The sequence below is a fragment of the Scomber scombrus genome, chromosome 15 (genome assembly GCF_963691925.1).
Source record: "Scomber scombrus chromosome 15, fScoSco1.1, whole genome shotgun sequence".
In the NCBI taxonomy this organism is placed as follows: domain Eukaryota; kingdom Metazoa; phylum Chordata; class Actinopteri; order Scombriformes; family Scombridae; genus Scomber; species Scomber scombrus.
In genome coordinates this window covers 15,625,003-15,652,563 of record NC_084984.1, presented here as the reverse complement: position 1 = coordinate 15,652,563, position 27,561 = coordinate 15,625,003, and the positions used below count along the sequence as shown (strand labels likewise).

General features: G+C 38.4%; 2 protein-coding genes across 3 annotated transcripts; one reads left to right on the top strand and one right to left on the bottom strand.

Annotated features, from left to right (window-relative positions):
* Positions 1 to 37: 37 nt before the first annotated feature.
* On the bottom strand, positions 38 to 11,855 carry ash2l (ash2 like, histone lysine methyltransferase complex subunit). Of its 2 annotated transcripts, XM_062434518.1 has the most exons (17): positions 11,797 to 11,855; positions 10,748 to 10,814; positions 10,465 to 10,610; positions 10,222 to 10,310; positions 9,990 to 10,084; positions 8,676 to 8,771; positions 8,459 to 8,554; positions 8,294 to 8,369; positions 8,117 to 8,134; positions 6,115 to 6,214; positions 5,388 to 5,605; positions 4,670 to 4,837; positions 2,890 to 3,083; positions 2,042 to 2,134; positions 1,841 to 1,939; positions 816 to 875; positions 38 to 695 (listed from the first exon to the last, which is right to left on the bottom strand). In XM_062434518.1, exons 1-17 carry the CDS (start codon positions 11,853 to 11,855, stop codon positions 588 to 590), a joined length of 1,782 nt encoding a protein of 593 aa, XP_062290502.1. In that variant the 3' UTR covers positions 38 to 587. The 2 variants fall into 2 exon arrangements, with proteins under 2 accessions (XP_062290502.1, XP_062290503.1); XM_062434519.1 differs by lacking the exon at positions 8,117 to 8,134 and having other exon boundaries at positions 11,797 to 11,848.
* A 6,550-nt stretch (positions 11,856 to 18,405) lies between these two features.
* On the top strand, positions 18,406 to 20,320 carry pnx (posterior neuron-specific homeobox). The gene is made up of 3 exons (XM_062435218.1): positions 18,406 to 18,435; positions 18,913 to 19,042; positions 19,881 to 20,320. Exons 1-3 carry the CDS (start codon positions 18,406 to 18,408, stop codon positions 20,318 to 20,320), a joined length of 600 nt encoding a protein of 199 aa, XP_062291202.1.
* Positions 20,321 to 27,561: the final 7,241 nt, after the last annotated feature.

The following is a 27,561-nucleotide window of genomic DNA, read 5'->3' as shown; positions in this document are numbered from 1 at the left end:
ATTCAACGTTGTCCGTGTAGCAATTTTTTTTATTTAACCCAAAGTATAAAACAGTAAATAACTGACAAACATTTTAAAACAAATAAAATTAGCAAAAAAGACAGAATATACTAGAGACTTCAGAACCACCTCTCATCTACAGAAGGACTGTACGAAATGTTTACAGTGGGTCTAATTTGGCCGCAACTTTCACGCAGAGACATCGGGGGGTTGGGGGGGGGGGGATTTAACATGATACCGACATCCAGGGAGATCTGTACGACTTAAAATATACATATCTTTAAAGCAGAGCACCAAAAATAAGATGATTTCGTCGTCGTCCGATGTTCAGTGTGGAATGTCAGTCGATGCCACGCTAACAAACGATGATATGCTGCCATCCATTATTAGATCCTGTAATCAATCAATCTTTTTTTGCACAAATTCATCAGGTTTTAACTTCCTATATATATATCGCAACTCCGCCACAACCTTTTTCGAACTACACTTTACTGCGGTGTGTGTGGAGCTTAATTTTACTGTTTGAAGGCAGAATAAGGTTTGGACTTGAGGGAGGCGTCTCTGAGTACTGAATTCAACATCTCTTTTCATCCTTCCCACGGAGGGCTGCGTCGTCCGTCAACATCCGTCTCCACGTGGTACAACATGTCAGCCAGTGTGTGTTCGATCACAGCTCCCCAGCCCATGTCACTCATCTGAGGAAGAAGAAAAACCCAAATACAGAAGTTTAGTCAAAAAAACAGCTCTGTGAAAGTCACTGTGAGGGTTTTTAAAAGTCAGCTGAGAAAAGATGAGGAAGAGGAAGAAGCTCTCACCGGCTGGAACTTCACATCTTTCGGAGGGTGTTTGAAATTTGGCCCAAAATTGACAGACACCTGAAAAGAGACGGTAAACTTTAGCAAACTAACAACAAAGACTATACCACATAACTACATCGACTGTGTTGAACGATATCGTTGGCCAATCAAAATCCTTCCCATGAACCAGGCATGTCTAAATATTCCATAAGGTCCAACCAATCAAGAGTAGGGCTGAAATCCAAATTAATTCACGATTAATTGAACTTTTAACCTTGATAACGAGGTCATCTTTATTTAGGAAACTCACTGACTGATTTTATTAATTTATACTTATTTATTTTAATGCATTTTTGCTCTTCTTTCACCACAGACTGAAGCGTTGTAAATTGGAGCAAAATGACACCCAGAGGTCTTTATTATACAAAGATGCTGGAGCTTTATTCTCTATTATAATGTGAATAAATGACAAAGTTAGTGAATCTTTTATGCTTCAGATCCGTGCTCATACTGTGTGTTAGTGCTGCCACAGCTCAATAAAAGCTGCTTCAACATGTGCTGCAGTGGGTCAGTTTGTTCTGTAAATACTGAAACATCACAGCAACTAGTGTCTGAAATACTTCTGATCACACAGTTATCTTTATAGTTATCCTAGTTATCAGTCCTTGGTGTAGACGGCCCTTTAACCCTCCTGTTGTCCTAGAGTCAAGGAAGGAAGGGAGGAAGAGGGAAGGAAAGGAGGAAGGAAGGAAGGGAGGAAAGAGGAAGGAAAGAGGAAGGAGGAAGGAAGAAAGGGAGGAAGGAAGGAAGGGAGGAAAGGAAAGAAGGAAGGAAGGTAGGTAGGAGGGAGGGAGGAAAGAAGGACAGAAGGAAGGAAAAAAGGGGGATGGAGGAAGGAAAGAAAGAGAGAAGGAGGGAGGAAGGACAGACGGAAGGGAGGAAAGAAGGAACAGTCAAGACCGACGGGGTAAATTTGACCCGGGAGGACAACACGAAGGTTAAGAAAACACTGAAAGCATCATTAACACAACACTCGTACTGACCGTGCAGCTCTTGTAAAGTGAGATAGCGGGAAAGTAGAGGCCTTCGAACAAGTTTTCATAGGCGACACCTTGGTTCACTCCATTTTTATAGAAGATCATCTAAAAATAAACCCAACAAAAAAATAGGAACCACAAGTTAACAGCAGCGAATATTGTCAATGCTGTATCTAACAGGATTTTCTTCCAGAGAGGTTTTCTGACCCTGCTGGGTGTCATGGACTTCAGGCTTTTCTCTGCTTTGTCCACATAGTCCTTTTCCTCAAAGTACAGGTAGCTCTTGAACTTAATTAGCGCCTGGAACGAGAACAGACAGAAGAATAGATGTCAGAATAAAGGCAGCTTAAACCTCCTGTTGTCCTCAGGTCAAGAAAGGACAGGATGAAGGGAGGAAAGAAGGAAAGAAGGAAAGGAGTAAGGAGGGATGGAGGAAAAGAGGAAGGGAGGAAGGAGAGAAGGAAGGAAGTAAGGAGGGAGGGAGAAAAAGAGGAAGGAAGGAAGGAGGGAGGGAGGAAAAGAGGAAGGAGAGAAGGAAGGAAAGAAGGAAGGAAGGAAGGAAGGAAAGGAGGAAAGAAGGAAGGAAGGGAGTAAGGAGGGATGAGGAAAAGAGGAAGGAAGAAAGGAAGGAAAGGAGTAAGGAGGGAGGGAGGAAAAGAGGAAGGAATGAAGGAAGGAAAGGAGTAAGGAGGGAGGGAGGAAAAGAGGAAGGGAGGAAGGAGAGAAGGAAGGAAAGAAGGAAGGAAGGAAAGGAGTAAGCAGGGATGAGGAAAAGAAGAAGGAAGGAAGGAAGGAAGAAAGGAAGGAAGGAAGGACGGAAAGGAGTAAGGAGAGAGGGAGGAAAAGAGGAAGGAAGTAAGGAGAGAAGGAAGGAAGGAGGAGGGAGCAAAGAAAGAGGGAAGGAGGGGGAGAATGAAGGAAAAATTAAAGAAAGAGGGAGGAAAGAAGGAACAGTCAAAAGAGATGGGGTCAATTTGACCCGGGAGGACAACAGGAGGGTTAATAAAGATGTGTGTGGTTGCAGTGAGAAGTCTTCAGCGTGTCTCAGGTGTTACCTTGTCCTTGTACGTATCCGGCAGAGCTTTGGAAGTCTCCGTGCCGTCGGGCAGCTCGATGAAGAAGCCCAACGTGTCTCCCTGGCCGTAGCTGGAGGAGTAATGCTTCCCTATCGACTGGTGGAAGCGTGTTCCCTTCTTACTGCGCCACGAGTAGCTGAACTTATCGTAACCCAGAGGAGCCTGCAGATTACCTACGATATGAAAAGGGGAAAAAAGTTATTCAGACAAGAGGAAGAGATTAACACAGTCTCATAATCAGGCAGCATCTGTGTATAGGTTGAGTGAATTTAAAGTTATTTATTTGGAACTTGAGAATAAAAACAGATAAATAAAACAAGAATAACAGTGTTCAAAAAGGTAGTAGCAAGAAGTATATAATTATAAATCCTTCCCCATTTCTCACTACTCCTCCATTAACTCATATATAAAAACATCTATCCCAAATTTATAAAAACCTATTTATAAAGCCAACCCATTCTTCTTCATCCATATACCTCTAAAAATATTATATTTTTTTGCTTATCTTTTTGAACCGATTAATATTAATTCTTAATTCTTTGTTTTAACTCCATGTCCACAAATTCACCCCACAGTTTGAAACAGACATTTTCTTCAACTGTTGTACAAACACTAAGGTTTTGTTTGTATTAAACTGAAGTGAATTATTTCTTGCTTTAAACATAATTCATGCTGTCTTTTAATGTTTACTAGATCTATGAACTTCAAAGCAGGTCACTTTAAAAAAAAAAACAGTCATTTGCATTTTGCCCCAAATATCATTTAAAATATTGGAGAAAAAAAGATTTCTTAAGTTTGTGATGGGAAGAAATACACTCAAGAAATAAAAATGAATCATTATTTTAAAGCAGAGACTGAAGTTAATCAGTTAAGAAATGCAGGATTACGTCATATATTCTGCAGCAATTCAACACCGTGAGAACAGATCGGGTATCAAACCGTGATATCTTCTGAGAAATATGCTAAACGTTTCTGGCTTGGTCAGATTCTTACTCCAACACTTCCTCCTTGACCAGGTGTGTTTGATTACCTGATCTAAATAAGGAAGCTAGAATTTTCACACACTTATTAAATACACACTTTACAAACATGAACGTTCTTTTAATAATCATGACTATTTTAATTAATGACTTTTATCCAGGCCTATTCATTTTAGATTGCAAATTTACTCATTTCAATATTTTTTCCATTTGTCTTTTTCAGGTAAAGAATATTTGTTTTTCTTATGTATGGAAGTACAAAATGAAAATGACAATAAAGGAAATCTTGAACATGTTGGAAAGGGTTTAGTTAAAAATAAACCAAACAGTACCATGATTTATAAATAATGTATTTTACCTCTTTACACATGTTGAAACTAGTACATTATACATCTATCTAGTATTAATTCCTCATTGACCCCTAAAATAGATCAGGAATAAAAGCAACGGGATCAAAAAGTAAAATCTGATCCTGTAAATTCCTCTTTTATTATTATTTCCATTATTTAAAACTACACATTACTAGTCCAATATGAGATGGTTCATTATGATCCGAATTAATCCAACTACAGTAAATTATAAATGCACCCGAGATTCTGTTGTCAGCTCTGCAGATGATTTATGTACATTTTTAGTAAAATTGCAACGTCACCTCTCTCTGTGCACAGTCAGATTTAACGCTGCAATTCACCATTAAAAAAAAAAAAAAGGATTAATCTGCAGACTATTTTCCAAAAAGAAAATGTAAAGGTTTGGTGTGAGAGTGAGGAGTTACTGACCGAGCGGTTGAGACCAGCCGAGCCGGGCCGCGGTGTCTGGAGGCATTTCCTCGACAGAAACCTCAAAGTACCAGGCGCCCTTTCGGACTCCGTGGGAGGCTCGGACCATCGAGTAACCTTTCTCCCCGGTCACCGTCAAACGGTCGTCAGATATCTTCAACTGAGGCGCTGAAACATGAACGTAAAACTGAAGTATGAACGTGACGTCATTTAGATATTAACCTTCGTGTCGTCCTCCCGGGTCAAATTGACCCCGTCTGTTTTGACTGTTCCTTCTTTCCTCCCTTCCTTCCGTCTGCCCTTCCTCCCTCCCTCCTCTCTTTTCTCCATCCCCCTTTCTTCCTTCCTTTCCTTCCTCTATTATTTCTTTCCTCTGTCCTTTTTTCCTTCCTTCCTCCCTTCCTCTTTTCCTTTCTCCCTCCTTCCTTCCTTCCGTCCTTCTTTCCTCCATCCTTCATTCCTTCCTCCCTCCCTTCTTTTCTTTCCTCCCTTCCGTCCTTCCTCCTTTCCTTCCTTCCTTATTCCTTCCTCCCTCCTTTCCTTCCTTCTTCAATCCTTCCTTCCTCCCTTCTTTCCTCCCTCCTGTCCTTCCTTCCTTCCTTCCTTCCTCCTCCCTTCCTTCCTTGACTCGAGGACAACATGAGGGTTAAACTGATCATAAACATCTGGTTTATCTCTACATTAAAAGGTTAAACTGGCCTCTCTAACCCTGGAGTACCTCTGTCATGTAAGGCCAGCAGGACTCTCTCGTACAGGCAGGCCCGGTACAGATCACCAGGGATGGGTTTTCCGGCCCAGCAGTCCAGCTCCAGCTTCTCCGGGTCCGGAGCGTGGGGGTCCGGTTCTGCCAGGATGTAACGGTACCCGTCTTTATTGAAGGGATGCTCTAGAGGGTAACCGTGGGGGGGCAGGCGCTGGGCCGAGAACAGAGGGTCGCTGCAGGGAGGTAAAAAGATGATGTCACTGAGTTATCAATGTACTGCTTTAACACTGTCAGACAGAAAAGGGATATATGACTTTAATTTGAAAATCTGATATAAGACTTTTAAGACATTTCACGACTTTAATTCAGAAAATCCAATATGACTTTTTAAGACATTTCGTGACTTTAATTCTGAAAATCCAATATGACTTTTTAAGACATTTCGTGACTTTAATTCTGAAAATCCAATATGACTTTTTAAGACATTTCACGACTTTAATTCTGAAAATGTGATACAAAGACATTTCATGGCTCTAATTCTGAAAATCCACTATAAAGATTTAAGACATTTTATGACCTTAATTCTGAAAATCCAATGTACGTTTTTTTAAGACATTTTACGACTTTAATTCTGAAAATCCAATATAAGATTTAAACTTTACTTTTTGTTTTTTTGCAAAGTGAGGGACATACTCGGGGTTGTTTGTGTGTGTGTGTGTGTTATCGGTAACAGCTCTTTCACCTGCGTGTTCTCTTGGTTGCTCCAGCAGCCGTTCCCTCCTGTTGCTGCTGCTGCTTGCGTTTGGCTCCTCTTCCTTTTCCTGGGCCTGGAGCCAGAGCGCCTTCAAACATACAACACAGGTTTGACTACTGAACATGAGGAACTGTGAACTGACACACACACACACACACACACACACACACACACACACACACACACACACACACACACACACACACACACACACACACACACACACACACACACACACACACACACACACACACACACACACACACACACACACACACACACACACACACACACGACCAGCAGTCCTACTGAGAGCAGCTTTAGAAAAACTGACATTAAATATTTTAGTGATTTGTCAGTTATACCTAAAAAACTTCTCTATACTACAGTTCAGTCACATTACTTTACACCAGGTGGCATCATTACAACCACCAGGTGAGTTGTGCTAATTGATCAATTAATCTGCTAATAGATGTTTTATGCTGCTCCTTTCATTCAGATTTACTTCTAAAGTCTTTTTTAATTGTCTTTTCATCACCTTTACACAACAACAATGCAACTGTAAAGAACACACACACACACACACACACACACACACACACACACACAGACACACACACACACACACAGCAGGTTATTAGGCGTTGGGTGTCACACAGGGAAACAGCAGGCACATAAAAGGCAGGAATTAGTCCAAACACTATCAGCCTCTAATGAATAAAACCTCTTCAACGTGACTCAGCCACACCGTTCTGATCACATACCTCACAATGAAAAAATAAACATTATATGTACGAAATGAGAAATTGTCATATTTTTACGCAAACCTGCCAAATATTTGCTGGTTGGGGCTTCTTCAATGTAAGAATTTAAAGCTTCCAAGCGTCATATATGACAGCCAAATCTTTGGATTTTGGACTGTTCAATCAGACAAAAAAGGCAATTTTAAGACATAATTATGGGCTATCTGTACATAATGTTACTATTGTTTTTATTGCTTGTGTACTTATTATTTATTGTTCTTTATTCTTTTTATTGATGCTCTTTCTATTGTTACTGTCCACTTTGCTGCAGCAATACTGTCATTTTCCCCACTGCAGGACTATTAAAAGGAATATATCTTATCTTATAAGAAGTTATAATTGACATTTTTCACTATTTTTAAGACATTTTACAGACAAAATGATATATTAAGATAATAATTTGCAGATAAATTCCTGATGAAAATACTTTCTCTTTACGCCACACATTAAAATACTCCACAAAACATTATATTCATGTGGAAAACAAAGCAGTAGCAATTACATCTTCTAAAGTTTGAATCATTGATCTTGTTTAACACATTAAAACCATGAAAGTTATTTTTAAAATGTGATATCTGGTAACTTTAAAATCCTTCCTGACTACAAACAGCTGAACATTGAGGTCTCAGAAGTAGAGTTTTAAGGAAATTCAACTAAACGTTAGCTTCATTATTTAGATTGTGGCTGATGATCTGACCCAAAAACTACAAATAGAGAAGAAGAAGAGGAGGATGAGGCTAATTAGGTTTGGATGTAAGCCGACGACAAATCATCAAAAATGGCACTCTGCTCTCACACGTGTTGTAATTCAGAGAGCTGAGCGTCATTTTAGAGAGGAGGTTTCTTCTTTTTGGAGGGGGGGGGATCAGAGCTCAATAGCAGCAAGCTAGAGACGAGGAAGTTCACCGATCAAAAAAAGAGGGGAGGAGGGAGGGCAGATGCAGAGAGCAGACAGAAGGAGGGGGAGGGGGGGTCACAACTGGACATGGATGAAGTTGCCCACAAGATGTTTTATTGAGGATCAGTTTGGCTTGAGTTTGAGTTTAATCTGTGTGAGGAGGGGGGGGTTGAGGGGTAAAACTGAAATCTGATTGGAACCTCACGGCCAACTTCTATCCAGACGGTTACAGAGGACAAAAAAACAAACACACTGATCAGCCCCGGATGCCAAAATACCAAATATTCACCTGAGAAAGAAGATCCACCTGGAACACAATGCACAGAATCACCGTCGTCATCACATTAAAACACCATCTCACGCTCAGTTTGGACTTTTAAACGGCCATTAATTATGTCCCAGTTCCTCCCACCTTTATGTTTTTTATGTGAGTTAAAAGATATTTTGTATTATTGTATTTGCTTACCGTTCAGCCCACCAGCAGTTGGAGGTGCGGTGGTCTGTTTCTGTGTGTCATATGAGGGTCCAATGTTTCCCAGGTCCTACAGATAAATAACAGCAGCTTTGATTACACTTTTAATTATGTAAACAAATGGTATTCAGCTTCTTCAGCTCTTCTTCTTGTGGATACCTGGTCCAACAGGCCAAATTTAGGGTATTCCTCCTCTGGGTCTTTGCTGCCTGGGTCAGGATGCTCCTTCACGAGGAAAACATCTCGCTCTTTACTCTGCAAAATAAACACAAGAGCTATTAAACTGCTGCTATATGTGAAACTATTTCTATATTTTCTTCATGTGCTGATTTTCTCAGACAGACAGATCTTCTGCAGCTGTACATCCCAGCATTACCATTGTCTTCACTATGTTGTTGGGCCAGGTGAGCTTCCCTGGTCTCTGACGAGTTGTCATGCACTCCCAATACTTATCAATGAACGGTATGATATCCTGCAACAAAAAATAAGAAAAGGCAAATATTTCCATTCGTGACAAAGTTTTCACACAGTCAACAAAAACAGAAGATGTTTGCCTTCTTGATATTATTTATATCTGCATAATTCCTCCTGCTGTCACTGTTTTAAACTACAAGGAGTAATAAAAATAAATTAATTGCACAGAATTGATATTTAAATTATACAGAGTGAAATTTACCAAACTGTTGTGAGTAGAGAGTGTCAAACCACTGTACTGTAACACTGCACCATACATATTAATATTCTAATGTTTCATTATTTAATTAGGTGGGAAGAGTCTCATCCAGGACACACACACTTCACACTGCTGCTCTCTGGAAGGTGATACATGTCCATGAAATCTCACACTTCCAGACTCCCAAGTGTCATTAAAATGATATGAACTCATCAACTGTGCTTTAGTCTATACTGTGTATGCACCTCGAAAGTGCCGGCATGTGCAATTAAGTCAGCAATGACCGCTCTTATTTATTACGACCATTTTTATATTGTTGTTGTACTACTGTGAAATGACAATAAAGGCATAGAATTGAATTGTATGATGATCTGATATTTGTTTAAATGTTTTACAAATTGGCCGTTAATAGTCATGTGTATCAGCTGTTTGCAGTGTAACATGATGAAGAGGCAACTATCACGATTACTGAGATACTGAAGAAAACTTTAAAACATGATGATTCTCAGGGAGGTTCTAAAGTGACTTTTTTTCATTTCTAAATGGATTCATGAGGATGTATTGGTGATGCACATCAGAGATGATGAAATCATCTGGAAGTTTAAGTCACACTAAATCTTTTCTTCAGATTTAACTCAGTTATGACTCAAAGAAGGAGTACAAGTTTTTCCCACCTCACAGTTTAAAGACCATGATGGCAATAATCTTAAATCAAGCTGTACATATATTGTATATTTTATGTCTCCCTTTTCATTTACATGAAGTTTGTATTACAACTCTAAATGAATTGCCAGTGGGAAATAACTGTTTTGGTAATTTAATAAAATAAGAAATGCATAAATATCCTCTTTATCGTGGATTACTTCTTATTTCATCCTGACTATTGGTCAAGATCGGGCCTCAATTTTTGACATCATATTTACTTAACATCAAATCGAGTTTATTTGAAAAGCCCAATATCACATACAATTTATCACCTTTACAGAGCACGAGTTTGTGAAACCGTGTTGGACTCACCTTGTCCTTGGAGAACATGGTCTTTGGGTGCTCGTCTTGTGTTCTGGACCTCCATGTCAGGTTTGCCAGGGCTGTGAGACACATCTCCTTCAGGTCTAAAACACAAATACTATCATCAGTTTATGTGACTGACACTTACAATTAAAACTTTAATGTTGTGCACAAGCATCACAAAACTTAAATCCACTCTTACGTTTAATTTCTGGAGGTTTCTAACTAAGGAAACACCTACTTGCTTGTTTCCTGAGGAAGTATGTGTTGCCGCTGTGATGGCACACGTTGCAGTGAAACACATAATTGGTCATAAAGGGAAGACAGGTCCTGTAGAGAAAGACGAGGGTCAACGACTGTGACATGAAAACTGTCAGTATTGCACAACAAGTCAAAGGTTTGGACACATTTTCTCACTCAGGAGAACAAGAAGGTGTGTCCAAACGTCTGATATTTCACTTATCATCTTGGGATCTGTACGTACGCAGTGTCGATGCCAAACGTGTCCGCGGTGAACCACTTCATACACAGAGCACACTGCAGCTCCACCTCCCCCAACTGCCTCCCACTCTCCTCATCTCCAGATCCAGTCAGAGCGTCAGCGGCCTCCGAGCCTTCGCCAGCCGTTTCCTGTGAGGAGAGTCTCTTTATTAAAAACAGCTTCTGTATGATCACTTGTAACAAAGACATGGAGAGCATTTAGAGATTTAGTATACACTAAAATCAGCTGCATTTTCATTTGGAAGGAAATTTTAAAGCAAGGTTACCATTCCCTCTTTGCCGTTTGAAGATTCATTGTCCATGTTGGTGGGTATTTCACCAAATGCTGCATCACTGTGAGTCAAGAATAAGACAATTAAATTGTGACAATCAGCTGGCAGTCAGTTTTATACAGTTCATACACTCAAAACTGAAAACAGTATAACAATGTCCTAGTTTTCGCATCAGCTTCTAGTAAGTTTGTTGGTTTGACAGACAATATTAAGGATCCTCAATCTTCTTGATATGACTAACTCAGACAGCTGAAGCCTCATACAAGCTTCACATCTAATTTAAAATGTTTATGATGAAAAATAAATGTTCCATATAAATAAGAAGTTTTCTTTTTTTTAACGTATACATTTTACTGGTTTAGTTAATTTTATTTTGCTTTTTGTATGTAATATTATTATTAATAATAATAATAATAAATTTATATAGCACCATTCATACATAAAATGCAGCTCAAAGTGGTTTACATTTAAAGCAATAAAACAAAGGCAACCAAGTAGAGCAAGTAACACAACATGGGTTAAAAAATAAAATAAGAAAATAAAATCAAACATTAATTAGATTAACGATATTTATTTGCATTATTATTGTGTGTTATCTCTTATAGGTGAAGTTTTAAGATAAGGGGGGTTTCTACCTCAACTGCACGTGTTTTATTTGTTATTCTACTACTTTTCTCTGACTTTTATTTTAACAAATGTTGCAAATAAACCAAAAAAACAATGCAGTCGAGCTGAAATTGACACATTAAAACGTAAATTTGAACACCTGGTTGCTTAATTAGACTCCATATTAACACATAAGAAGTATTAAAACATTAGACAACAAACAGGATGAGTTTAAACTGTCAGATTTTAACTATAAAGGGGATTTTTCTCACAGCTGTAACATTATCAGGAGGCGCTAACAGAAGCTAACCCACTTTCTATCAGCTTTTAACGGTAAAAAAAAACTGCTTATATTCGGGTTATATTCACGCAGTTAGTAAAAGACACGTCCCGCAGCTTTGTGACACTGGTAAATGTTGGATATGAAGCGGACTAACCCGTCTCCGGTGTCCTGCTCGGTGGTTGCAGCGCTGCCCGCTTCTCCCTCAGACGCCATGTTTCCAATCAATGAAAACAACTAACACCGCGAGAGACAGTAGAGGGACAACTTCCGGGTGGCTGAGGCCGCTGCACTCCACAGCGACACCAGCAGGAGAAACAGCGGTACTGTAGCTCAGGTTATTAAATCACAGTGACACTAGCAAGAGGAACAGCGGTACTGCAGCTCATGGTTATTAAATCACAGCGACACCAGCAGGAGGAACAGAGGTACTGCAGCTCCGGTTTATTCAATCACAGCGACACCAGCAGGAGGAACAGCGGTATTGCAGCTCAGGTTTATTAACTCACAGCGATACCAGCAGGAGAAACAGTGGTACTGCAGCTCAGGTTATTAAATCACAGCGACACCAGCAGGAAGAACAGCGGTACTGCAGCTCAGGTTATTGTATCACAGCGACACCAGCAGGAGGAACAGCAGTACTGAAGCTCGGGTTATTAACTCACAGCGACACCAGCAGGAGAAACAGCGGTACTGCAGCTCAGGATTATTGTATCACAGCGACACCAGCGGGAGAAACAGCGGTAGACTACTGCAGCTCAGGTTTATTGTATCACAGCGATACCAGCGGGAGAAAACAGAGGTACTACAGCTCATGCTTATTAAATCACAGCGACACCAGCAGGAGAAATGGCTGTACTGCAGCTCAGGTTATTAATTCATATCACTCATCATCAATACTGTGCAACACAGCGATGGAAAATAATAACTATAACATTAACCTGTGTTATATTTTGTAGATGTTTTTTAAATACTGCAGTGCACTTCACTTTAACTGGCACGTCTTGCTTATACATACCTTAACTAATGAACATGGCCTGATCCCCTCATCCCACTCACCCGCATACACTCACTGGAGTTTGCATGGCCTACTGTTACAAGCATTGCCGCTGTTTGCACCTTTTTATATTGCACTTTATTGCTCTTATAGATTATCAGTGTTTTATTTATGTCTTAAGTTGTTTTTAATTGTCTTAAATGTTCTTATGGCTCAGGGAGTGCTATATAAATTTTGTTATACAGTCGTCTGACCCTAAATATGATGACAATAAAGCTACTACAAAATATACAGACATACACACACACACACACACACACACACACACACACACACACACAAAAAAACACACACAGACACACATATATATATATAAAGTATATATATGTCCTGTTTTGCATCATTTTAATTTAAATTGACATGTGGGTTATGGGGTTAAAAACTGACATAATTTCCCTAAAAGTGACTGTATCGACTGCTCTCAAAAAAAGAGGCCGCTGAGAGTCATAGAAGGCTCGCATCTGTGACGCGTCCACACAAACCCAAGCTGAAAGCCAGATGAAGAGTAAAGATTAATAGACTGACAAGCAGTTGTTGCACTAAAATTATTAAACAATACCTCTTACTGTGATACGATGTGATAATATTGTGACGGTGGCGACGGTCAACAGAAAATATTGGAGCAATACTAACTAACCCCCTTTGTCTAAAAACTCCCACCACCACCCTAGTGAACAGGTAAAAGAAGAGGAAACCTATGTGTCAATCAATGCAAGTGACCTAATGCATGCAGCCCAAACAAATACATAAACACAGTCAAACATACACATTGGCTGCTACAGTGACACTTCACAACATTTGGGTAAATGTTCCTTATCATTGAAGCTCTTTCTGTTTTTTTCCAGCTGAATTAAGACATATCGGTCACATGAAATTATAATGTTTATGTATATCAGTGGAAGCGTGGGTTTGTTGAAGCTGAGTGGATCTGAAGAGTGGACCCACTAGTAGTTTCCTCTCAGGATGACGGATTTGTGGTCTGCAGCTTCAGAAGCAGCCAGAAAACAGCCGCCAGCGGTTCAGGATGAGACCGGAAAATGTAGTAGATTCCAAAAGAATGAAAATCCATTTCAAACTCTGAATTTATGGTGCTGTTTGCTGTCACAAAGATATGTCAGCAGGAGGTTCTACTGCCAAAATCTACATTAACAGAAAAAGCATTTACGGAAAAACAAGTCAAGTGTAAAGTTCTGTTTTCTTATTTGACTGTTCAGTTTTTAACTTTAAATTTAAGATAAGATAAAATAAGATAATCATTGGAGAAATTGAAATTGTTACAGCAGCAAAAATAGAAAGAGTATCAATAAAAAGAATAAAGAACATAAACAATAAGTTAGTACACAAGAAATTGGAAAAATTGGAAATATAAAACAAGAGGAATATTGGTGTTGTCAGAATGATAATGTACCCGAGTGTGATATCGATATTGCACAGATTTTAAGAAGGGGGAAAGTATTACAAGAGTTTTTTCCTCTTCTTGCTCCTGCTTTGTGTAAAAATATTGTTTTTGAAGTCTAAACTGAGGGGAGTTGAAGAAAGAAAGAAAGAAAGAAATATTTGATTCATTTCCCTGTCTAACTTAAAAATTGCAGCCAAAGTTTGTTCCAACCCTCAGGACTATTTTAAATCCTAGTGTAAATCTCAAAGATACAGAGCTTCGGGTTTGATTTCACTCTGCATGAACTTCATAAAGACAAGGCAAATTTATCTGCATAACACATTTCAAAAACAAGTCAATTTAACATGATTTATACATAAAATATAAAATGCATTAAGACAATATAAAAGACACTGGCATGAAAAAGACATTTAAACACAATTATAAGTGTTAAATTGGAATTTAAATTAAGCTAAAATAGAGTAGAGACAGATAAAAACAGGAGAATAAAAAGCTTCAATTAAATGCTGTCACAGTATAATACAGAACATGTCTTGATACTGTCAGAAAAAGTGGAATAAGAAAACCTTTCTTACCTTAAAACTTCATAAAGAAACTGCATGTTTTTAGGGAGACAAGATGAGGTGAAAACTGTACAAATAGTGAGAGAAAGGGAGATGATTCAGAGCATTAACATAGATTACTTTGAGCTTTATAGAGAATTAAACTGTTTTCTGTGACAATCAAGAGTTCTTACATGTATAAAATAAACACCATGACTAAAAATTACTTTCCTCAACATGTCTTCATTGCTTAACCGGCTGCATCCACAGTTTAAACTTCATTAACTTTAAAAGGCATGTAACAGTCGAACCTTTAAAATTCACATTATCGGTTATAGTCTCCTAATACCCAGAGTGACCACAGCTGGGTGTCAGAGTTAGGGGGTAAATGATCCTGTGGAAGTGAGTCATGACAGTGGCAGCAGCTGCCGGTGTGCTCCCAGCTACAGACACCTACAGAGCGACTGGTATTGAAAAAAGACAAGAGTGGCCGGCCCATCAGGACAATTAGCAGATGTCACTGGTAGGTTTGACCCTATTTGACCCGGAGCTTTGTGTGAGGGGATGTGGGGAAATAGCTCAACTCAGGAGGGAAAAAGAAGTAGATAAAGGATCATTCTGGTGATTTTCTATATTTTTCCTTTTATCAATTAATGCACGGAGTGAAACCAACAATGAACTGATCTACTGAGAAGTATTGTGTGTGTATCAAAGTCTGATATGTATTATTCCTCCATTGTTGTTCAGAAATTATTAAAAAACACGTCACAAACTCTTCAAAATAAAGGAACAAAGTCTTCACAATGAGCAAACAACTAACTGATTGATTAAGAAAATAATCGAGCGATTAATTAAAAATTAAAACAATTGTTAGTTGCAGCCATATTATTGTATTGTAACTAAAGGTTATACAAGATCAGATATCCTAAATTGACAATTATGCATTTCCAGTCCTGCAACCAGAGTGCTCCATTAACCCCAGTCCTGCAGAAAGGAAGCCAGTTAGAGCCAAACCGAGATGCTCGTGGTATCAATAATTCATATAAAAAACATCCTGAAAATGAAGATAAACAATACAAGTTAAAATCCAGTGAATACAACTGAAAATAGGACAAAAAGAAATATAAAAAAGCTGAAACGGGCAATATAAGATATTTTTTCTTGTTGAAAGTTTCATAGACAAACTGGAAAATGTGCATAGAGGTCTAATAATGAAGAGATGATATATAATAATTATATATCATCATGTAATTACAGTTATATTCTTGAGGAATGTGCAGAGGAAAAAGTTTCATGAAGGCAGAAACAAAGCTTCCTTAACGTCGTTATAACTCTCTTCACAGCATCCCGTGGTCACAGATGTGTCTCCACTGCTGGAGGACAGGGGGAGGAGAAAACACAACTATTATCTCCCTAACAATGCCTTAAAAAAGGCATTTATTGCATCACCCAGGGGTGTTCTTAGCATTCCCGTGCTCTTTTGTGACACGTCTGCCGGCACACTTGCCTTTGTGCCAGACACTTTTTTTTTTTACTGGTGCAGGAACGAGAACAACCCCCAACAAACGTCTAAATAACGTTCGACTTTCAGAGCATACATCGGGTGGTCTCAACGTCATGTCAAAGCTTCTTATGTTGCTCTTTACTTTGTGAACATGATGTTAAAGAAGAAAAGAAGACATTTGCACATCCAAAAAACCTCATCAGGTGGTGGATATAAATGTCAGGACAATGATAGATACTGGATCCAGGATTATTATGTAATCTCTTGACATTTAGTTACTTTTTAACCCTTACATACAGTTCAGGTCACATTTGACAGCTGTAAAAACATGCCAAATGGCTTTTACTCTGAAATTTGACTACTTTTCGATAAGTTGCCCAAAATGCACAAAAATGAAAATAAATGAAAATGTTGTGCTTTTGTATAGGTGCTATGAATTTTTGTCATTGAAGCTGTTCTGGGTCAAATTTTACACCTATCTATTGACATGCCTTTAGTTAAATGAATAGTTAATAGTTTTAATAAGATTATTAAAGTTATGAGGATTTCTTTTTATGATATAGCAGTGAAGACTGATGGCTCTAATGGTTATACAATAAACCCATAGACTGTATATAAAATGGACGTAACATCCGTGACGTCACCCATTGGTTTGTGGACTGCTGCTTGGAAGCCAATAGTTTCGGATCTGGGCAGCACCATCTTGAAAATTTCATGTGCATGCCAGGTAAAAAAAAAAACACGGATTCTACTTATATGGGCATCAGGAGGAGCAAGAGGCGCCCTCCTGAACCTGTGAACCAATCACCCTGTCAATCACGACGTAGCCACGCCCTAATGCGTACCATGGTTTATCGTCAAATATAAAATCAGGGAGGCCAACATTTCACAAATGAACATCATACTGCATTGAAGAAGGCTTTAAACTAGCGATTGAGACCATAAACACATTTTGAAAACGTTTACTGAGGTTAGAAATCAAGTGAGAAGTTGGTGAATTCTCCATTGACTTGTATAGAGACGGAAGTCCTTTTGACACCAAAACGGTCGCCCCCTGGTGGCCTTTTGATAGATTACAGTTTTAAGTTACTTCCGCGTTGGCATCATTTCAGAGGACTGGAACTCCCCGCCTGAATAAACCCCACAGTTCCATAAAGTTCTGCTCATTTTCACTTTACATATAAAATACATTTCAATCATTATTGCTGTTATATTTTAATGTCTTAGGTAAAATAGGACATGATTTTGTGTGATAGGAGCTGTTTAATGGTGTAAAAGCTAAAAAAAAAAAATACACTCTCTCTGCTCTCTGAAACATTAATCAAGGTTTAATCACATTTATTGATCAGTTAGATCGACTATTGATGCTTTCTAAACATATCTGTGGTTCAACATGTGGTATACACACTTTGTATGAGGGGATTCTTAGACAACATACTGCAAGGGTGTAGAGTATGAACAGTATGTAAGGGTTAAAGCAAATTTGGTGCACAACAATGAATATGAATTTCTATTAATTTTCAGTTGTAAGAAAGCAGGTCTTTCTGTAGTCAGGGGAAAAGAGGTCTTATTATTTGAGAGAGGTGTTAGTAAAGGTGAAAACTGATTAAAATATTAACATGAGAAGTCAATTTGGATGGATGGATGGATGGATGGATGGATGGACTTTTCGATGCACCTGCATGAATATAAACACTCCACAGTCACAAAAAGAGAGTAAATCATTGCCTTTTTTTGGTTTATTTCTAATCTAATTAAAACTGTCAAATTTAATATTTAGTGTTGAACTCTGGATATTCAAATGCATAAACCACTATTTCCATTATGGATTCATCTGTTCTATTTAGTGATAAATTGATTTATTGTTATTAATTTATGCAGTTATTAAAGCCCAGTGTGATTTTTTTTTTGTCTGAACAACATTCACAAAACTAGAGATATTCAGTTTTGAATGATTTTAATGAAAAAAGACTGAAATCAGAGAATATTTAACATTTTTGCTTGCTAAAGTACTTTACAAACTGTACTTTTCTATCCACCAATTAATTGATTAATAAAGTCATTGATTCAGTATCGGTTCAATGAAAAGGTCGTGCGTAAAAAGTGCGTAAAATTCTGCGCCAGAAAAACCTATTATCTGATTTTCTTTATCAGAGCTGAGCTGCCTGCAGTGATCAGATGGCCTCATAAAGTTGTAAGTGGGCTTATAATTAAACCTATAAGTGTTTTGTGAGGACGTCGCACTCAACATGACAAACGGCGCTATGGAAACTGGCGCACAGGAGGAGAAAAAGGCGCAGACTTTCCCTTTGATGAGTCCATCAATTAGCATTACAACACGCGTTCACGTGTCCTACCAGCGTAAAATCTCACATTTGCAAATAATGACAAGCTAAACCACAATGAGGAACACGGAGGAAGAAAAAGGGGGCACATTTTAACCAGATGCCCGGCAATAAATAACAGGCTCCATGCCCCCCCAGCTGAGAGCGCGCATTTACATTTTGGAGTGCCCACGTGGGGGGTCCCACGGGGCCGGAGCGTGTCTGCGAGTCCACACACAGGAAACACTGAGATGGTGATTGTTCCTGCAAAACGCATCGCTTCTTTTTTGGAGGGGGGACTTTTATGAATGAAATGTAAATGTATAAGTGCAGCAGCAGAAGGGGGGGGGGGGGGGGGGGGGGGGGGGGGGGGGGTGCAGCATATATAAACCCCCCAGAGGAGCGCAGGCTGACAGGGACGGATACACGTATACCTGCGCTCCACAGCAAGCTGACATGCAGCCAGTTGCAGCCAAATTACCACTGAGCCACAGAACACCGTTTTCTGTGGAGGATATTTTGGATCCCACAAAATTTACAAGAAAAAACATCTGTACAGAAGATTCTGCAGCTACAGGTGAGAATCAGAGTCTTTGAAGCCTAAAAACAACTTGTACTACTCAAATACCGTTCTTAAATGCAACTTTGAGGTATTTGTAGTCAATTTGTTGAGTATTTAAACAAATATTTCATCACAGTTCAGAGGGAAACTAATTTAATTTCTCCATCACGTGCTAGTAGGGCTGAGTGATATGGATAAAATCAAATATCATGATCATTTTGACCAAATATTTAGATATCAATATCGCAACAATATTATAGGGATGACTGTGCTTTCACAAAATATTTAAACAATGCAATTTTTGATAAATAATCATCAGTAATGTGGATATAATGACAAAGTGGGTCAAAGGCAAATAATAGAACAGCTAGAACAGTTCACAAAATTACATCATTTTACTGTAATGCTGCCTTTAACACCAAAACACCTATTCTATGTCACAATATTACAATATCTAAATTCTAAGATGATATCAAGTCTCATATCACGATATCGATATCATATTGCCCAGCCCTATAGTTATAATATGCAGTACACTGACAAGGTGTCATCGTGCTGCATAATCATCTATTTAATATATTATATAATATTTCAGAGGGAAATAGTGTACTTTTTACTCCAGCTATTTAAACTTTACATATAAACTATATTAGGCTAGTTTATAAAATATGATGTATTTTATAGATTTTACTGTATAAATATAGTACTTAAGTTCCATCATGACCCTGTTAGCAGTACACTGACAGGTGTCATTGTGCTTTTAGATTTAACTTTTCTTAAATAAGTTGCACAGCTGTTAACTTAATTGTATGACTTTATAATTTAATTTATTCATGAATTTCTTTCCTTTCAGGATCTTCACACAGAGATGAGCTCAGAGAGAAACAGCATCCTCCATCAGGTGGAGGCTGCAGCCCAGAGGAGAAGCTTCAGGGGTCAAAGGCCAAAAGCCGACGGGTCCGCACCGCCTTCTCTCTAAGGCAGCTGCAGATCCTGGAGCACAGCTTCCAGAGGTGCCACTACCTGTCTGTGCTGGAGCGCCACACCATCGCCTCGGCCCTCTGCCTCTCCGAAACTCAGGTGAAGATCTGGTTTCAGAACAGACGCACCAAATGGAAGAAGGAGCGTCTCCCAGGGAGGGAGGTGGAGGAGGAGCAGCAGCTGCACGGCTTCACGTCACTTCCTGCCGTCTGCTCGTCTCTGACCTACAGTCCTCTTTACTGCCAGCAGCGCACGCCGCTCCAGCTGTTTGCACCTCTGCCGCTGGTGCCTCATCATCATTATTACACATGATGAGATCATTACAAACCAACATGTACTGACGCATCAGAGCAAAATATGGCACTACTGTTAACACTTAGGGGAGAGCTGCTACTGTGTCAAACAGGACTGAGTTTAAAAACATGGAAACTGATAAAAAAAAAAGTCTAATTATTTTCTAATGTAATTTTCTAATGTAATAACTTATTTTGATAAACATTTTTATTGAAAATCTTGTTGTTTGTTCTTTCCTGCCTAAAATATCTTGACTTCACACAGTGCCAGAAAATAATCAGATGAAGTTCACTATTTAAACCTTTGAATCCAAATACAAACGTGCATTAATCTCTAAAGAAACAAACTGTATTTTTCAATATCAAATCCTAATCTGAGATTTTGTATTTAAGGCCTCAGGATAAAATTGTGCAGTTTACAGCTTCATGCTCAGTTATGGAGATGTATTCTGATGCAATATTATGACTTTGGTTAATGTTTTTTCTATAATATTCACTGGCAGTAATAGACACAGGTACATACACGGTCGCCCATAAAGTTGGAATAATTTTGTTTTCAGACACATTCCTCTTTTTATTTTCTATTTATACACATCAGTAATCACATTTGACCAGGTGCAATGAGATTGATCAATACAATTTTGAGAATATATAAACTTAATGTATAATATGAATAAATCATATTTTCACAATCATTTCATGGAAAGAGGTAAAAAATATTTGATTCCAACTTTTTGGGCGACCGTGTAAATGATCTAACAGGGTAAAATTCACCTGACTGAGTGGTTCAGGGTCTTTTCCTGCTAATAGGACAGTAAATAGACAGAAAAAACATCCTTTTGATTCAGGTAGAATATATTGGATATTTCCTAATCAATTTGTCACAATGTGATTGTTGATGATTTATGATTTATAATAGTATGAATAGCATTTTTTAAGTGTAAGCAGGGATAGGGAGCAAGTAGGAAATAATAACATGTAGGCATATAAATACAGGTATATATTCTATTTATTTCTCTTACAGTGCAGAGTTTTGCTCTGAGACACTTTGTGTGATGTCTACCATGTTTAAAATCTTAGATTAGCATTTTAGAGAACAGCTGAGTCTGATGGGAATGTCATTTGTAGGACTGCAACTAATGATTATATTCATTAATTGATTATTCTCCTGATTATTTTTTTCAATCAATCAATAGTTATTTGACTTGTAAAATCTCAGACAATGGTTTAAAAAAGAAGCATCATCATGTCAATGTCTTGTTCTGTCCGTCCAACAGTCCAAAAAATATATTCTATAATATAAGTCAAGGAAAAGTAGCAAATTATCACATTTGAAAACCTGAAACTATCAAATGTTTGGTATTTCTGCTTAATTAATTTCCAGCCAACCAACAGACCAATTCTATGACTAGTTATTGCAGCTCTGGTCATCAGTTTAGGAAATATTTAGTATAAGTGTGTGTGTGTGTGTGTGTGTGTGTGTGTGTGTGTGTGTGTGTGTGTGTGTGTGTGTGTGTGTGTGTGTGTGTGTGTGTGTGTGTGTGTGTGTGTGTTTGTGTTTGTGTGTGTGTGTATGTGTGTGTGTTTAAGAGAGAGAGACATGACCAGATGGTTTGTTGTGGATACTCCTAACTGGTTAAAACTCCCCCCAACACATTTTCTGATCCAAGTTTAACTCGTACTAAAAGTATTTCAAAGACGAAATCTCTTTGCTTTAATCTTTTTTCTCGAAGTCTCTCTTCCACACACACAAACACACACACACACACATTTAAACACCCGAGCACATCTGTATGTAATTTAGCACATACTCTGAAGTCTCCAACATGGTGGATAAGTTTGAATAAATTGTTAAAAAATCCAAAGTAGTATGAAATCAAATAAGAGTCATTAACATTTTGAGCTTGTGAAACAGTTTGCGAATGTTTAATAAAGTTTTGCAGCTGTAGAAATATTTCATGCACGTGTGATAAAAGTTTTATGCACACAGACTTAATTTGCACGCTTGTGTAAAACTGATTTGTATCTGCAGAATTCAAACCAATCGCTCGGTTGTATTTACAAACTGCTGCTCTGCTTTAGCGTGTTTGATTTAATAATGTCAGCATTACTGGTTCTAACCACTAAAACTGCCCTGAGCGAGCTGGTTTTTATCCCCAGATGGATCAGCAGTTGCACGGTCTACTGATAATATCGAAGCTTTATTTATAAGATCTTTCTAATAAGAGTAATATCCAGTCTTCCTTTCTGCCAAATAAGTAAATAATTCACATTATGTGTAGCTGCTGAATACATCTATGAGAAGTAGTTTTGTATTAACCTTTACATTCTGTTCAGGTTCAAATTTGACCAATTTTTTACATTTGAGAGCTGAAAAAACACCATATACACATTTAATTTAGACTTTCTCTAATGTGACCCATGGTATACAAAAATGGAAATAAAATGCCTAATTGCTACACCATTTTTTTTTCTTCTCTGGACTAAGAACTCTGCCAACACTGCCAGGAAAATACTGTCTGTTACCCTCCGCTGTGTCTGGCAGGTCAGCTGTTACCTGAATCTGATCCTCTGTGAACGCTCCCTCCTGCAGTGTGTCAGTCTTCGTATGCAGCAGTGTTAGACTCGCCTCCAGTCATCGGTCAAAGCATTTTTTCTCCACAGCTGTCGGTATTTCCCTGCGTGTCTGACCAAAACAAAAAACACTTGACCAGGTTCATCGACCCAGTCTCTGCATCGTTTCCCACAGGACCGTCGGCTCATAACAGCTCCAACAGGGATGAATTCAACAACAGCTCTACTTGTGCAAAGAAACAAAGTAAAAAGAATAAAATGCCAAATGCCATAATCAATCACAGTGCAGAAAATAGATAAAGTAACTAAAGTAGTAGTTACTTTTATCTTATTAAACAAGTCAATATGAATTTGAAACGATCCTCAAATTTGCAACTATAGCTTCTGTAATCCCACAGGAGCTGATCTGTCCTAAATTCACAAAACTAAAACTAATTACGATAATTGTCTTAGATAGATTCCACCATAGACCACCATTGTAAAAGAAAAGTCTGTAAACTGTTGACAGAACACTTCGAACTGCAGACAAGCTCAATTATGACTCTTTCTATTATGAAGTTTTCGTCCATGGATGTTTTATATTTGTTAAACTTTCCTTGAGCCCAGAAAAGTGATTTCAAAATCGATGACGTCATCACAATGTGAAGTCTGTGGGCTAAGCAGGGAAACACCACTGAGTATATTCAGTGAGCCACATAACACAGAAGCAAACTTTTTTTTTTTGGTACACACGCCAGCTGAGTAATTCTTATAGGACTGAAAGGGTACCATCTTTAGTCTGGTATCCAGCTCTTATAATACATCCATGTACTGTTCCTTAAAGCAGCCTTCTTGAACTTAAAAATGTTCATTTGAACACTTGCATTTCCTTATAATAAAGGCAAACTAACTACAAGCTAAATACTCAACACATTAATGTTTACGATTAATATCTACAGCATCTTTAAGTAAAATTAAACCCACCTGGGTCACAAGAGAGGCTGCATCGTCACCCATCTTTTAAGATCATCTGCCCTCTGATTGGACAGGCTGACTCAACATTTGACCAATAAGATTCAGCTGTGAAATCAGGGTCAAATTACTACTCGTAACTTGTAGTTTGTAGCTTGTAACTTCAATGTCACACACACAGGTAAGACATTTGTGTGTCCTTCTCTCAGACTTTGTGAAACCTCATATTCCTGCACACATTTTTAATTACACATACATAACAATATTTCTACAGCTACAAAAAGTTCATACAAATGTGCAAATTAAATCTGTGTGCTTCTTAACTTTATCACACATTCACAAACTATTTCACAAGACCCTCATTTGATTCCACAAGCTTTCATTTGGAAAAACAAAGAAGAATAAGTGTCACGGGTGAAAAAAGAGACAGAACATCTGTTAAGTTTTCCTCAGGTGCCACAAATTCTGACATTTATTAACTCCAAAAATAGTGTCCAAACTAAACTTTACGAGGATTAAATATCAAGTTACAATCAGCTGTTGTTGGGGTTTTTTTCTTTCCTCCTGGCAGACTGGTTAAAGTGAAACAGATCTGAATCCACCTCCATCAATGAAGTATTAGAAACAGATGGACGAAATGGGAGATAAAGGTTGCTATTGTCTCGCACGCGCACACACACACACACACACACACACACACACACACACACACACACACACACACACACACACACACACACACACACACACACACACACACACACACACACACACACACACACACACACACACACACACACACACACACACACACACAAAAACCTCATCTGAAAAAGGACAAACCAAAGTAGTGAGAGCAAGCAGCAGGGAAATGAGTCAACATCTGGATTTTTCCATGAAGTGTGATAAACCTTGAATGATCTGGCTGACAAGTGACTCACAGCAAATGTTTTTCTATTCTTTTCTGCAGGAATTAAGATCATAAAACCACGAACAACAAGAGCAATCAATGTCTCAAAGATATCTGATCAGATTTCATTCTTAATTGATAATCAAGAGTGATGTTAACCTTTGTGTCGTCCTCCCGGGTCAAATTGACCCCGTCTGTTTTGACTGTTCCTTCTTTCCTCCCTTCCTTCCTCCCTCCTTTCCTTCCTTCTTCCTCCCTTCCATCTTTCCTTCCTTCATTCCTTCCTTCCTTCCTTCCTTCCTTCCTTCCTTCCTTCCTTCCTTACTTCCATCTGTTTTCTCTTCCTTCCTTCCTTCCTTCCTTCCTCCCTTCCTTCCTTCCTTCCTTCCTTCCTTCTCTTCCTTCCTTCCTTCCTTCTTCCTCCCTCCTTTCCTTCTTTCTTCCTCCCTTCCATCCTTCCTTCCTCCTTTCCTTCCTTCTTATTCCCTTCCATCCTTCCATCTTTCCTTCTTTCCTTGACTTGAGGACAACAGGAGGGTTAGATGGACTGTTTGTATAGCACTTCTCTGGTCTTTTTGACCACTTAAAGCACTTTTACACAACAAGTCACATTCACACATTCACATATTCACACACTGATGGCAGGAGCTACCACACAGGGTGTCAACCTGCTCATCAGATGGACACTAACCATTCACACACATAGATGCACCGTTGGCGAAGCCATAGGGAGCAATTTGGGGTTAAGTATCTTGCCCAAGAACACATCGACATGTGGGCTGGAGGAGCCGGAAATCGAACCACCAATTTTCCAATTAGTGGACAAACCCGCTCTACCTCCTGAGTCACAGCCGCCTCCTACGTTGGCAGCTCTGTGAAGAGAACATTCAGAAGAAAACCAAACTGTTGTGGTTTTACTAAACTCTATTTCTTTTATTTCATTTTCATTTCTTTCAAAAAAAATCTATTTCAACCTATTTTCTACCCAACTTTTAATAAACTTTTTCTCAGATTTTCTCATTCTTTTCTTTTCTTTTAGATTTTTTATAATGGATCCTATATCTTTTGATTGTATAATTACCATTCCTATTTTCTTTCATGTGCATTGGTCTCAAATTGTTCTGTGTTTTTATTCCTTTTTCTTTATTTTGTCACCTGTTTTGTCTTATTATCAGCTTGTCGATCAACTGTGAGGCACTTTGAAGTACATTCACCTGAATGAAAGCTGCTATACAAATAAAGTTTGATTGATCGATTGATATTTCAGTCTGGGCCAAAGAGGTGGCTGACATTGCCATCTAATGAGCCACAATGCTAACACAGCAAAAAAATCTGTCTAGCAGAGCAGAAAGTCCCTCTGTTGACTTTACAACATCACTCAGTTTCTTCACTCAGGGATAAATTTGGTACTTCAACCCTTCAACATCTGCTAACAGTTTGTCAGATGGAGGTAACGCTTTGTGACCCTCTGTTGACCGAGATAAAGATCACAATCAAAACGCGTTACATAATACAATTTCTTCACGTAAATGTCACTTTATAATCTCACTCAAGACAGTCGTGTCCACATCTTTTTAACATCAGATTATTTAAACCCTTTGTACATGTTTTACAGGTTTCTTCTGGTGTGTAAAATTTAATGGAGTCCAGGAACACACGTCATGAACGTCATGATTTAAGGCCTAGATTCGGTCATGATGTGGGGCTTTTAAGGTCTTGGAGAGTCTGCGCTGGATTTGACTGTTGCGATATGTCAAATGTCTTTGCCTGTGGACTGAGCGTCAGACCAGTTGGAGCCATCTCAGCGGCCTATCTAGCTGTGGGATTTGTTTTTTTTTTCTTTTTTACGACTGGATTCTGGACAAATCTGGAAGTGGCGCCGATATAATCTGCTAAAGTGAGTCTTTTAATGTGTTTTCTTAGAATTGAATTTCCATATTCTAAGACAGATTTATTGCACTAAAACCACCTGCTATTAGAAGGAGAAACACTGAGATTTTATGTAAAGAAAATGCTTTGGTCTCTGTCTAAAAACGTCAACAGAACAGCTTGCTTCCAATGTTGGATGTTTAATTGGTATTATTACAAATGTTAAGGGTTTTCCTTTAGGTTGTTCATTCCTAGTTCATGCTGTTTTTCCTTTATTTTCTTAGGTTTTCTTACTTCTGGTCATATCAGAGCAAGTAAGGCTGTGCTGGGTGTGTTAAACAGGAAAAGTAGCATAAAATGGCTTTATGGTAAAGAAGACAAATGCATTTCTTTCTTTAAATAGTAACATGATCTTGCTTTAGACGATTAACACAGCTGAACCAAGAACAACTGTATTTTTCCTGCATTCACTCCTTTATCTAGTATAGAGCTGTAACGATTAGTTGATTAATCAATTAGTCGATGGACTGAAAATTTAAAGCCAACTATTTTCATAATCAATTAATAGTTTTTGAGTAATTTGAGTAATTTTCTACTAAAACAATGTTAATATTCTGTTGTTCCAGCTTCTTAAATGTAAATATTTTCTGGTTTCTGTTGTCCTCTATGACAGTAATCTTGGGGATGTGGACTCTAGGTCAGAATAAGGGAAGACAGTTTAAGTTGAATTTTGGAGCTTTGGGAAACAGTGATCAGCATTTTATAAACCAAATAACTAATTTAAAAAAATAATCTGCAGATTCATTGATAATGAAAGCCATCTTTAGTTGCAGCCCTTGTCAATAAGGAGGACAGCAGAGTGGTTGGAGTCTCTTTTTCTATTGTGAAGACATGTGAAGCTCCAAGTTGTTTGATGTTTCTGTCCAGGTTCTGTTTTCTATGTTTTCATTTCATTT